We start from the raw sequence: 14,734 nt of genomic DNA, 5'->3' as shown, positions 1-14,734 counted from the left end.
GTAATGACTTTTTGAAAATTCTTTTTGGTTAATGATAAACTAATATTTGAAATTAAAATATCTGGTTAAGTGGGTTTAGCAATGTTCATTTAAAAATATAATTTCAACATTCTGATACATTACCTATAACATTCTACTGTAACAGGTAGCTATGAGCATTAAATGATTTAATTTAAGAGATTTAACATTTAGGTTGCACTGTGGGCCTATCACCTGTTGATTGAAATTGGATGATAGGCCCAACACTTCTTCACAGGCTGAGTGATTCTGGACAATGCAACCTATCTCATGTCACATCTATCTCTCTGTCATGTTGAGGGTACTTCTGACAGGGTAGGTTTATTTCTATGTAACAAAGGCTATTATAATAATGGCTTAGATATTTAGAGTCTGTCAATCTTAAGCATCTAATAGTAACTAATCTAGATATGAAAATGAATGTTTATACAGAAAACAAAAGGCACTGAAGAACCAAAATATACACTGACATAGATTGGTTTGTTCACTGATGAGAATGAAAGGATTAATTTTTTAACTAATGATTGAGAAACTGGAAAACAATAATAGGTAAAGAGCCACAGAAATAGATGACAGTGGGAACTGTTATAGTAGAATGTCAGAACTCTTGCTCTTGGACAGGTCAAGGACATCAATAACAATAGAAATAAACAAAAAACCAGTAACTTTATAATGAATGTCTTCTATGTATGAGACACTGTGCTGGACAATTTCTCCATATGTTATTTATATTTAAAGGCAATATTGTATTGTTTTTATAATACCATTCTCACTTCTAGCAAGAGAGGATAATGATAGAAAGTTGTAGGGTAGTTATGAGCATTAAATTATTTAATTTAAGAGATTTAACTATTAGGTTGCTGGACACAGAACAAATTTAGGAAAAGATACCTTCTATGACTGTTTAAGACTATTATTATTATTTTTAAAATATATTTTATTGATTATCTACAGAGAGGAAGGTAGAGAAATAGAGAGTTAGAAACATTGATGAGAGAGAAACATCGATCAGCTGCCTCCTGCACACATCCTACTGGGTATGTGCCTGCAACCCAGGTACATGCCCTTGACCAGAATCAAACTTGGGACATTTCAGTCCACAGGCCGACGCTCTAGCCACTGAGCCAAACTGGTCAGGGGAAGACTATTATATTCTTATAAAGATTCTATACATTAATTATTATTACTGTCTTATAGATGATTAATCTGAGATGAGGGAAGGTCAGCAATTTATCAAAAGTTCCTAACCCTCATGTGGCTGAGCAGTGATTGGAAGCCAAGTTCATCTGACTTCAAAATTCATGTTCATGCCTGGCATATCATAGGATGCTTCATAGATATTACACAATTATTTGTCAGAAATCAAAGGGTGAGCATGGATGGTTTTCAGATTACTTCTGTCTCTATAATTTAACAAGCTAGGTTTAAATTTATAATCTAGAAGAAAAGAGTGAAGAGCAAGAGAGAAGCCACGACAAGCTGCGGAGAAACAGGTCCTAAGAGTGGTCAAGAGGAGGAGAGCCATGAAATCCATCTAAACTAGTGTTGGGCAAGACTAACACTGGAAGGAAATAATTAACAATTTAAAATCTTAGAGAAAAGTTATAACATTGATAAAGTGACATCTTAAGCAGACACCTACTTTCCCTAATTACTTGGTAGAGAAATCATGGGGCTAAAATTGAAAACTGAAAACTTGTAGATATCATCCTATATAATAAAGAGGTAGTATGCAAATTAATCACCACTCCAACACACATGATGGCCACCCCCATGTGGACACAGATGGCTGCTACAAGATGGCCAGCAGGGGAGGGCAGTTGTGGGCCATCAGGCCAGCAAGGGAGGGCAGTTGGTAGGGATCACACCAGCAGGGAAGATCAGTTAGGGGTGACTAGGCTGGCAGGTGAGGGCAGTTAGGGTGAACAGGCCTGTAGGGGAAGACAATTAGGGGCAACCAGGCTGGCAGGGAGGTGAGCTGTTGGGAGCCAGCAGTCCTAGATTGTGAGAGGGATCTCAGATGGAGAAGGTGCAGGCAGGACTTAGGGACACACACATTCCCGTCACTCCCCCCTCCCCCCCATGAAATTCATGCACCAGGCCTCTAGTTTTATATAATCCACAATACTGAGAGTTTTACCACCACTGAATTGGAATTTTAATCCCTAGCAGAGGAATAGATGGAGTTGGTCTTCTCCCCAAAGTGGCTCCCTTAGGTTAATGCCAACCCCTCCCAGAAGCTCACCGTGGCGAGTTCATTGGGTTCTAATGGAATGCAAACACACTTACTGAGAGAGTGGCCTCTTTTCTGTTGTTGTATGTGTCCAGATATTCCTGCAGTTCTAAAACACTGAACTTGAGCTTGTCCAGAAGTCCACAAGAAAGGAGCTAAAGACAGAAAAATAATTTGTATTAAAACAGCTAGAGATATACCTGGACAAGGCATGACTATACAGATAGTGAAAGAGAGGCATATGGCCCAGCTGATATACCTTAGTGGTTGAGTGTCAACCCATAAACCAAGAGGTCTCTGATTTGATACGTGGTTGGGGCACATGCCTGGGTTGTGGGTTTGATCCCCAATAGGGGCTGTGCAGGAGGCAGCCAATTGATGTTTCTCTTTCATTGATGTTTCTATCTCTTTATCCCCCTCCCTTCCTTTCTCTCTAAAAGAATTTAATTAAAACATTTTTAAGAAAAAGAAAAGAGAAGTATATTTAGTAAGTTGTGCAATTTGTAATTTTGCTGCAATTGCAATTGAATATTATCTTACAAATTCAAATTCAATATGGAAATATCCATTTTTCCCATATTAATATAGACAGAGAAATCTTAGCAAATATTGCACAGAAGCCCACATTAAGATACACTGTACATTTTACACATGAACATTAGTATCTTCATCCAGTAATTCGCCAAGTAGCATGAAGACAGAACTCTACTAGTAAATAGCCTTTCAAAGTGATTTTGTGTTTAATGTGTACTTTGAGTTATTAAGATGGGATGGTTTTTCAGATTGTATGCCTTGCTGCAAGACAGTCAACCACCAATCAAGTTCTTAGAAATATTGACTCCTCAGAGACTTTCATAATTAAAACACATCCTCATTGGTTCTAAACACCAGTAATTACCCAGCATACAAGATGGTCCTGTGATATGCATGGGGGTTGTACAAGCACGTAATACCCCCCAACCCCAAAGACCTACCAGTCTTTCAGGGTTAGAGTTAACCACACTTTAAACTCATCCCTTGCTGCTTGGGCTGGATGAATGAATCCAGAGGGTAGATAGCATCTTGTTGAGGATTGGATATGAGAAAAATAATGACATGCTGCCTCTGTAGACTCATCTGGCTGGGCAACTTAGCATTGTGGGGATAGGCTAGGTCAGCTCTGGAGGGATCACTCACCATATTCATAGCTGTCAAAGTCGGAGCCATTGGAGAAAGGTGGAACTATTATTTACTTATTTATTTATTGTGGTGACATTGGTTGACATGATGACTCACCATATTCAGGATTCCTTTGGTTATTTGAGTTCTTTTGTGGTTTCATACAAATCTGATGATTTCTCATTTCATTTATTTTAAAAATGACATAGGGATATAGATGTAAATAGCATTAAATATATATTTTGCTTTGGGTAATATGGCCATTTTAACTATGTTGACTCTTCCAATCCATGAACATGGGATATTTTTTCCATTTTGTTGTGTCTTTTTCAATCTCTTTTTATAATGCTTTGTAATATGGGTCTTTATGTTCTTTGTGAAGTTCTAATTATTTTATTCTTTTGGTTGCAATTGCAAAAGGTATTTTTTTCATCTCTTTTCATATTTTATTGTGGATGGCAATGGATTTTTGCACATTGATTTTGTATCCTGCAACTTAACTGCTTTTGTTTATTTTTCTAATAGTTTATTTTTGGTGGAGTCTTTCGGGCTTTCCATATATAGAATCATATCCACAAAAAGTGGCAGTTTGACTTCTTCCTTCCCTATTTGGATGCCTTTCATTTCTTTCTCTTGCCTTATTGCTCTGGCTAGGACTTCCAGCACTGTGTTGAATAAGAGTGGTGAGAGTGGACCTCCTGGTTTTGTTCCTGATCTTAGAGGAAAAACTTCCACCATTGAGTATGATATTAGCTGTGGGTTTATCAAATATGGCTTTTCTTATATTGTGGTTCTTTCTTCTATTCTTATTTTATGGAGTGTTTTAATCATAAATGAATGTTTATTTTATCAAATACTTTTTTCTGTATCTATTGATAAAACTATGTTTTTTGTCCTTTCTTTTGTTAATGTGGTGTATTATGTTGATTGATTTGCATATGTTGAACCATCCTTGTGCTCCTGGAATAAACCCCACCTGATTGTGATGCTTATTTTTTAGATGTGCTTATTGTATTCAATTTGCTAGTATTTTGTTTAGGATTTTTGCATTATATTCACCAAAGATGTAGGTCCATCTTTGAGAACGTTCCATGTGCACTAGAGAAGAATGTATACTCTGATGATTGGGATAAAGGTTCTATAAATGTTAATTATGTTCCTTTGGTCCAGTGTTTCATTTCAGGCTAATATTCCTTTATTTATTTTCTGTTTTGCTGATCTGTCTAGAACTGTCTAGATCTCCAACTCTGATTGTGTTATGATCTGTTTCTCCCTTTAGTTTCGTGAGTAGTGGTTTTATATATTTGGTGTTCCCTGGTTGGGTACATATAAGAAGTGTTATGGTTTCTTGATGTAGTGTTCCCTTTATTATTATAAAGTGTTCACTTTTGTCTCTTGATATCTTTAATTATACTTTGTATGATGTAACTATGGCTACATCTGCTTTTCTGTGGATGTTATTTGCTTAGAAAATTTCACCCTTTAACTGAATATGCCTTTGTCTTTGCAGCTTAGATGTGTCTTACATAGACAGCAGGTAGGTTGGGTTTTGTTTTTTGATCCACTTTGCTACCCTGTGCCTCTTTTTTATTTTAAAATATATTTTATTGATTTTTTACAGAGAGGAAGGGAAAGAGATAGAGAGTTAGAAACATGGATGAGAGAGAAACATCAATCAGCTGCCTCCTGCACACCCCCTACTGGGAATGTGCCTGCAATCAAGGTACATGCCCTTGACCGGAATCGAACCTGGGACCCTTGAGTTCGCAGGCTGACACTCTATCCACCGAGGCAAACCAGTTTTGGCTCTGTGCCTCTTTATTGGTGAATTCAGCCTTTTTACATTTAGAGTAATTATTGATGAAAATTTCCTATAGCCATTTTATATGTTGTTTTCTGCTAGTTCTGTGCCTCCATTGGTTTTCCTTTGTGTTTCTGTGTGTTGATTTTGTTTGGTGGTATTCTATACTTCTTTCCTTTGTTTCCTCTTTTTTTTAAAGCTGTATGTCTTGGTTTGGGGATTTTGTGTGTGGCTATCATTAGTTTCACAAAAAATAAAGTTACATATATACTATAGTGTTTTCCCTTTTGAATGTATCTGATCTTTGGTGGTTCAGAACATAACCCCCTCTTCTTTTATGTTCTCGTTGTTGCAAATTATTCCTGTTTATGCTGCAAGTTTTTTGATGACCTTACTTGTAGTGTTATGTTTTTTAAAAAATATATATTTTATTGATTCTTTACAGAGAGGAAGGGAGAGGAATAGAGAGTTAGAAACACTGATGAGAGAGAAACATCCATCAGCTGCCTCCTGCACATCCCCTACCGGGGATGTGCCCACAACAGAGGTACATGTCCTTGACCGGAATCAAACCTGGGACCCTTGAGTCCGCAGGCTGACACTCTATCCACTGAGCCAAACTGGCCAGGGCTGTTCTGTGTTTTAAGTAGAATAATTCCCTTGAGTAATTCTGCAATGGAGGTTTTCTGGTGATAAAATCCCTCAGCTTCTGTATGTTTGGGGGCACCTTATTTCTTCTTCATATTTAAGGGATAATTTTACTGTATATATTATTCATGGTTGTTCATTTCTCTCTTTTAGACATTTCAATATTTGGTTCAACTCTATTCTGTCTTGTAGAGTATCTGCTGAGAAGTGGGATGAAATTCTGATGGGTGTTCATTTGTAGGTCACTTCCTTTTTTGGACGCTTTGAGAATTTTTTCTCTGTCATTAATTTTTGATAGTTTTAATACAAATTGGAGAGGGCCTCTTTGGATTGAGGTATCTAGGTGTTCTGTTTCCTTCTTGGACTTGAGGATTTAGTTCTTTCCATAGGTTTGGAAAGTTTCCATCCACCATTTGTTTGAATAGACTCTCTGTTCCTTGCTCCTCCTTTTTCTTCCTCTTCAGGAATGCCTATTATTCTCATATTGCTTTTTTCTGATCGAGTCAAATAGTCCTCTTAGAGCTCTTTCATTTTTCTTTATGCTCATGTCTCTTTCTTCTTCCCTCTTTGTCATTTCATTTCTCGATATGTTTAATATCACTAATTCTTTCCTCCACTTGCTTGGCTCTGTTTTCTATGCTCAGTAGTTCACTCTTAATCTCCTTAATTGTATGCTTTAGTTCAGGATTTCTAATTGGTTCTTTTTTTTTAAGTTTCAATCTCCTCAGTACTCATTTTGTTCATTGATTTGTTTTCTTATATCTTGTTGAATATTTTCAGAACTGCAATTTTGAAATCTTTGCCATTTATATCACATATTTCCATGTGTTCTAGCTTGCTTTCTGGGTTTTTTTTCTTTTCTTTCTGATTGTTTTCATTACTGTAGTTGTTAATGGTATTTGCTATTCTCCTTTACCTATGCATATATCTCTGTCTGTAATCATTTTCCTGTAAATTGTGCTTAATTGCAATATTTTTTTTACCTCTATGATGTCCCAGTCCTGACCCCCATGGCTTCCATAAGATAATACAGCAGTGCTGCTTGGGGATAGGTTTTATTTTGCCTTCACCATTATAGTGACCCCTGACCTCTGTGGGGTCCCAACCCAAGCACTCCACCTGGAGATTAGTCACAGAGGAAAACAGTCCTTGCACTAAAATAGTTCTTGGTTTACAGAAAATATGCTCCTTGACCCAATTCCAAGGACGGGAGGCATGTTTTGTTATTAAGAGTGGTGGCAGGGCTCTCTGGTTCTGTGTTTTTTTGTTTTTTTTGTTTTTTGTTTTTGCCTGAAACAACTCTTCCCAGACTGACAGTGGGAAGACACATGGCACACCCAATGATCTGTCAGGCATCTGCTGCCTCAGTCACTCTTTAATCCATTTATAGCTTGCCTTGCTGGACTTCCCGCTGTAGCTCTCTGTTCCTCCTAGCTGAAGTAAGTGCCTGCTCTCACTGGCTTCCTTCACTTTTCAGAATGAGCTGTGAGCTTCCAGCCCCAAGGCTGCATCTGTGGGCCATCAGAAATTTCTTCCCTTCTTGTTTCCCTGCTTATTCCCAGTTGTCCACTTTTAGATGTTTCAATGCACCGGTCTCTCAGGCATGCCTCTGTATTGAGCAGATAATTCTTTGTGGAATTATAGTTGGTTTACTTGTTGAAATTTCAGGGTGAGTGGCCAAGGGGTTCTCTTCTGCCACCATTCCTCTGACCTGGGGCTTTGTTTTCTTTTTTTCCCTTCTTTTTCTTTTTAAAATTTCTTTATTGATTAAGGTGTTACATATGTGTCTTTATACCCCTATAACTCCCATATCCCCTTCCCCCCCTCACTCATGCCCTCACGCCCCTGTTGTCAGTGTCCATTGGGTAGGCTTATAAGCATGCATACAAGTCCTTTGGTTGATCTTTTCCCCTTACCCTCCTCCTCCCCTACCTTCCCTCTGAGGTTTGATGGTCTGATCAATGTTTCTCTATCTCTGGATCTGTTTTTGTTCATCAGTTTATGCTGTTCATTATATTTCATAAATGAGCCAGATCATGTAATATTTATCTTTCTCTGACTGGCTTATTTCGCATAGCATAATGCTCTCCAGTTCTATCCATGCTGTTGCAAATTGTAAGAACTCCTTCATTTTTACTGCAGCATATTATTCCATTGTGTAGATGTACCAGAGGTTTTTAATCCATTCATCTGCTGATGGGCACTTAGGCTGTTTCCATATCTTAGTTATTACAAATTGTGCTGCTATGAACATAGGGGTGCATATATCCTTCTAATTGATGTTTCTAGTTTCTTGGGATATATTCCTCGAAGTGGGATCACTGGGTCAAATGAGAGTTTCATTTTTAATTTTTTGAGGAAACTCCATACTGGCTATATCAGTCTGCATTCCCGCCAGCAGTGCATGAGGGTTCCTTTTTCTCCACATCCTCTCCAGCACTTGTAGTTTGTTGATTTGTTGATGATAGCCATTATGACAGGTGTGAGATGGTATTGCATTGTCATTTTGATTTGCATTTGATTAGTGACTTTGAGCATGTTTTCATATGTCTCTTGGCCTTTTTTCTGTCTTCTTTCGAAAAGTATCTATTTAGGTCTGTTGCCCATTTTTTGATTGGGTAGTTTATCTTCCTTTTGTTAAGCTGTATGAGTTCCCTGTAAATGTTAGGGATTAAACCTTTATCAATTATAACAATGCCAAATATGTTCTCCAATGCAGTGGGCCTTCTTGTTTTGTTGATGGTTTCTTTTGCTGTGAAAAAGCTTTTTATTTTAATGTAGTTCCATTTGTTTATTTTCTCTTTAATTTCCATTGCTTTAGGAGCAGTATCAGTGTAGAAATTGCTTTGGCATATGTCTGAGATTTTGCTGCCTGAGAATTCTTCTAGTATTTTTATGGTTTCCTGCCTTATGTTTAAGTCTTTTATCCATTTTGAGTTTATTTTTGTGTATGGTGTAAATTGGTGGTTTAGTTTCATTTTTTTTCATGTATCTGTCCAATTTTCCCAGCACCATTTATTGAAGAGACTGTTTTGACTCCATTGTATGTTCATGCCTCCTTTGCCAAATATTAATTGAGCATAGTGGCTTGGGTCAATTTCTGGGTTCTCTTTTCTATTATATTGATCTATATGTCTGATCTTGTGCCAGTACCAGGCTGTTTTGAGAACAATGGCTTTGTAATACAGCTTAATATCTGGTATTGAGATTCCACCTACTTTGTTCTTTCTCAAGATTGCTGAGCTATTCGGGTCTTTTTTATTCCAGATGAATTTTTGGAAAGTTCATTCTAGGTCTGTGAAATATGCTGTTGGTATTTTAATGGGAAAAGAGCTTTCTTTTGATTATCTGAAATTATTTGCCTTGATTTGGGCTGGCACTGCATCTTCATTACTGTGCCCACTCAAGCCTTTGGGAGTCACACCATAACTGATTGCTGCTCAGAAACAATGAGAGTGTCACTCAGACAAACCACAACACAAACAAACCCCTCTGTCATTCACACCAGAATCTGGACAGGTCATTCGCCTCCAGAGAAGGACTGGGAAACTCACAGTCTCAGCATCCACGAAAAGTGTGGGGCACTCAGAACATGAAGTGAGCATCTGGGAGGAGCTGACAAACTTGGACCCGATCCCCCTGAGGTTGTCTCCAAGGTAACTGGCCGCATCACAGGTTAGAAAGCAGAACCTTTTTTGAATATTCTGAAAGGCAAAGTAGTTATTATTTGTAAAGGTTTAACTTATGGACTAGAATTTTAAAAAAATTGATAAAAATGTCAAATAAGCCTAGGTAGAGTGAAAATTTGTGTGAAGTAAATAATGATCCAGTATGGACAAAGATTCTTCCTAAAATGTCACTTCCCAACATGTAGATGCTCATAGAGTCATTCCAATAAATGTGTTTTTCCTTTGTGCTGGTAGCCAGTGTTGATCAGCAGCTGAGTCCTCCTCACGTGTCTATCAGATCAGAGGACTTAGTCAAGTTACATCAATGTGGGTGAGACAAGTTACAAACTGAAACTCCTTTCTGTTTTCCAATGTCACATCTCCCTGAGACAAAGCTGACATAGTGCCATTAAAGCTTCTGGAGCAGGAAGAAGTAAATGCTACCTGGGACCTAGAATAATATCTCCCCTGGAAGTGTGTTTGATTAAATGCCTAACTCTGTTCTATAGCACTGTCTTCATGAACTTATTAGTCTTTACAACCAGGTGATGAAACTGAGGGTAAGAGAGGTGAAGTTGGGAAACCAAGATGGAGGCATAGGTATACACCTGTACATGCTGCCTCTCACAACCACACCAAAACTACAACTAAAATACAAAATAACTATCACCCAGAACCATGGGAAAGCTGGCTGAGTAGAAGTTCTACAACTAGAAAGAAAGAAAAAAGCTCATTGAGACTGGGTAGTAGGTGGAGAGGCATGGAAAAGCAGAGAGGTGCTCGCAGGAATCATTGTTTACTACGCTGGGACGTGGAAACGTGGAGATGCAGAGATGGCTGACTGGCAGCCATAGATGTTTGCTACACCCTTGTGGGTCCCTGAGACCCTGCCCCACCCAATTTACATACCCACCCAAACTGTGCACAGCAGCTTTTGCATGAATGACCTGCCCTTTCGCAGCTTAACCTACAAATTGCAGCTGGGACAGAGAGCACCAAAACTTCCAAACCCCAAACAAAGAGGAGAAATCTGCAGATCTTGCTGTAGCTCCTGGTGGGTGGCCTCAGACAGTAGCTGACTTGCACATTCTTGGAGATCCAGGAGCCAGTGTACCTAGTGGTCAGTGTGAGATGACACCAGATTTCAACTCCTCACATACATAAGGGACACACTCAAGAGGCAGACTCAATGAGCACCAAAGCCCCATTGAAGCAAATTCTGCTCCATAAGGGTGTTCCCAGCACAGTAGTTCTTCTATTATAGACACAGTGGGTCCTCACAGCCAATTGGCCTGGAGGTCAATTCCTCCCAGTGTACCAACAGCAATCAAGGCTTAACTACAACAAGACTATGCACCCAGCCCACAAAGGGGTACACCAAGAGTGTCCACCTAAGGTAATTGGGGAGGTTGAGCCACTGGGCTCTATAGGACACCTACCACACAAAGCCACTCCATCAACACAGGGAAGCAGCCAAAATGCAGAGAAAAAGAAACATGTCATGAATGAAAGAAATAGAGGAAAGCAAACTCTTGGATATAAAGTTCAAAACCACAGTTATAAGGTTACTCAAGAATCTTCTAGAAACCACCAAGGAACTTAGTGAGACCTTCAAGGATCTTAATAAGAATTAAAAAAAAAAAAAAAAAAAAAAAAAAAAAAAAAAAAAAAAAAAAAAAAAAAAAAAAAAGGACCAGTCAGAAATTAAGCATACACTGTCTGAAATAAAGAATAATACACAGAAATCCAACAGTAGACTAGAGGACCCCAAGAATCAAACCAAAGATTTGAAATATGAGGAAGCAAAAAACACCCAACTAGAAAAACAAAAAGATAAAAGAACCCCAAAATCTAAAGATAGTGTAAGGAGCCTCCGTGACAACTTCAAGCATGCCAACATTTGAATTATAGGGGTACCAGAAGAAGGGAGAGAGAAAAATATTGAAAACCTATTAGAATAAATAATGACAGAAAACTTTCCCCACCTGGTGAAAGAAATAGACTTACAGGTCCAGGAAGTGCAGAGAACCCCAAACAAAAGGAATCCAAAGAAGACCACACCAAGACATCCCTTGCTTTTAAAAACAAATTATTTTTTCAATTACTTCCTCTATGCCCTCCAAAATCCACTGAAATATAGGAAAATGTGGTGTTCATATACACAGAAAAATGTTGGAAAATAGTAAACAGACATGATGAAGACATGACAGGAGATTAATAGACTCTATTTCTGAAATGTATTTCAATTCTAGCACATTTTGATACTGTGATTGCCTTCAATAACATGGTATTTGGTAGTAGTTAAGAAAGTTCTTAAGACTATATATAATATTAAAACCAAAATAGGAAGTACACATTTGTATTATTATTGCAGATAAATTCCATGGGAATTCATCAATACAATGATGAAAAAAGAAATCCAAACCTAATGTACCATCTGCAGGGGCCCGGTCCCATCTCCCAGCTCATGTAACAGCTTGTTGGTTTAGTGACAGTAAATCAGAAGCTGTATGTTTAAGATTTCCATTAAGTTACATTTCTGTACATTCTTCTTCCATTTACTGAACACATATTGTGTGCTAGTGAAGATGCCAGCTACTGGGTCACCAAAGAAAGACACCATTACCTGCCCAGGGGATAGGAGAAGGGACATAAGGAGGCTTTACTCACTGACGTGACAAAGAATCAGGGATTTGCATGTAATTTGGAGGATAGGTAAGGTCAAGAGGAGACAACTTCTCTAAGTGAAGAGAAAAGTATTGCTCAGAACTATAAAATTATGCATGAATAGTCTAGTAACTATGATAAGATAAAGTTACTATAACAGCCAAACTTAGATATGCATTATTCACCATTATTTAAAAATCTAAATGAGAAATTACTTTGCTTCTGAACACTTAACACTTAACAATGAAATTGACCTCAAATGGTAGCTTTCTGGTAGTTTGTTCTTAAATTTCAATCTGGTTTAATGTTAGGGTATTTCTGGAATTTTAATCTTTAAGCAGCCAATTGTTTTCTGTCTTAAGGCTGGCAGCTCTTATAGTCCCCATTTAATCTCAGACACAATCTTAGTTTGTCTACTTAAACCTTTTATGGGTTCCACAGAAAGTAAATTGAAAAACTTGAGAGACAGCAGCACAAATAATACTCAGTGAGTAACCATGGTCTAAAATTTACCAAAAATGGGTCATATAAAGGGCCTCTGGGCTGAAAAACAAATTTTACTTTTATATGAACTAAATGACAACTTCTTGAATTTAAAATTATTTAAGGCAGATGATCCCAGTTTATTCATTTTTTATATAGTTCCTTATTTTTTGCCATTGCTCTTTCAGAAAGTGGTTAGAGGGCTCATCCCTGAGTGTAACCAAGTCATCGTCCCAGTCTCTGTATACTCTACAGAACTCAACATCTAACAATGTTTAGTTGAGTTCTAACTCATGTCCCCACTTATCAATTATTCATGTCCATTCAAAGTTGGAATTGCATAGTTATTTTCCATTTTTCCTTGTATTATCAGTGGCAGTTCTGTTTCATGCATTATTAAAAACAAAGTTAAGAAAAATGCTTTTCTGAAAATAATTCAAGAAAAGCATTTTCATTATAGGAAAATAGGAATTGAAATAAAGTAAAAAGAAGAAAATAAAAGACAACCATAATTTTATTATCCCAAATAAACTATAATAAAATGCTAATATATAATCATTATTTTCTAGGCATTAAAAGAGGATCAGTATCATATACTATATATATATATATATATATATATATATATATATATATACACATACACAATATATATATGAAAACTGGTGATATATATATTTAACACCAGTTTTCTTTTAAACTATATGGTAACCAGCTTCCATGTCAGTAAATCTTCAACTATGACCTCATCTTCATGGCTGAGTCAATATCTGCTTTAAACACAGCACACAGCCGGGACCGGTTTGGCTCAATGGATAGAGCGTCGGCTTGGGGACTGAAGGGTCCAGGTTCGATTCCGGTCAAGGGCATGTACCTTGGTTGCGGGCATATCCCCGGTGGGGGGTGTGCAGGAGGCAGCTGATCGATGACTCTCTCTCATCGATGTTTCTGACTCTCTATCTCTCTCCCTTCCTTTCTGTATAAAATCAATAGAATATATTTAAAAAAATAAATAAACACAGCACACAAGGCTAGTTAACTACAATGATGCTTGAAGACCTTTGAGTTTCTTCCTAATAAGGCACCTTTTCTCTTCTTTGGTTGTCTCCACCTCTGCCAACATTTGATGAAATTTGGAGAGTAAATGTTCAGAGTAAGACAAATAAAATATTGCAAGTCAGAGATGGGCAGGCATAAAAATAAACTTTTAAGCACCAACCAGAAGTTGAGTTCTTGCCATCTCTGTAGTTGAGTCATTTTTAAATGTGTTTGAAGCTAACAAGTTGAATCTGAAGGTGCCCACATAAGAGATGCTTACATGTAGCTGTGTGTGTCTGTGTGTGCGAAATCCAGCCTTCCACCCTGCTGGCCACATCTGGTTACTGCAACCCCCTGGTGGGAGGGACATTGGTTTTAATTTGTAAAAGGGTATTATATAGACTAGATGGGCTATGGTTCACATAGTAGACTCAAGTGATGACCTTCCATCTCATCTAATATGCAAATTGACCATCACTCCAACACACAAGATGGCTGCCACAAGATGGCCAGCAGAGGAGGGCAGTTGGGAGGCACCAGGCCTACAAGGAAGGGCAGTTGGGGGTGATCAAGCCTGCAGAAGAGAGCAATTAGGGGTGATCAGGCTGGCAGAGGAGAGAAGTTGGGGGTGACCGGACCTGATGGAAAGGGCAGTTAGGGGCAAACGGGCTGGCAGGGGAGCAGTTAGGCATCTATCAGGCTAGTAGGGGAATGGTTAGGGGGTGATAAGGCTGGCAGGCAGAAGCAGTTAGGGGCAATCAGGAAGGCAGGGAGGCAAGCAGTTGGGAGCCAGTAGTCCTGGATTGTGAGAGGGATGTCTGACTGCCTGTTTAGGCCCGCTCTTACCTGGATCAGGCCTAAATGGGTAGTCAACCATCCCTCGAGGGGTCCCAGATTAGAGAGGGTGCAGGCTGGGCTAAGGGACACACCCCCATACACGAAATTCATGCACTGGGCCTCTAGTCTATTTAGAATCAGTAAAGGAAAATAAGCAATTGTTCATAGCCACAGCAGCATGTT

At 38.3% G+C, this 14,734-nt stretch overlaps 1 protein-coding gene across 11 annotated transcripts in view; it reads right to left on the bottom strand.

Moving 5' to 3' along the window:
- Positions 1-14,734, bottom strand: part of FRY (FRY microtubule binding protein) — a 459,465-nt gene that overhangs the window by 27,394 nt on the left and 417,337 nt on the right. For 10 of the 11 annotated variants that reach the window (XM_036454766.2, XM_045588489.1, XM_045588490.1 and 7 more), the window contains 2 exons: positions 9,413-9,562; positions 2,308-2,406 (listed from right to left, as the gene is read on the bottom strand). In XM_036454766.2, coding sequence (XP_036310659.1) covers positions 2,308-2,406; positions 9,413-9,562 — 249 coding nt within the window. The remainder of the gene's footprint in view (positions 1-2,307; positions 2,407-9,412; positions 9,563-14,734) is intronic. The other variant, XM_036454763.2, reaches the window with a different exon arrangement.

Source organism: Pipistrellus kuhlii, unplaced genomic scaffold (genome assembly GCF_014108245.1).
Source record: "Pipistrellus kuhlii isolate mPipKuh1 unplaced genomic scaffold, mPipKuh1.p scaffold_m20_p_3, whole genome shotgun sequence".
Taxonomy (NCBI): Eukaryota; Metazoa; Chordata; class Mammalia; order Chiroptera; family Vespertilionidae; genus Pipistrellus; species Pipistrellus kuhlii.
Note: the sequence above shows the minus strand (reverse complement) of the source record. Positions and strands in the feature narration are given on the sequence as shown.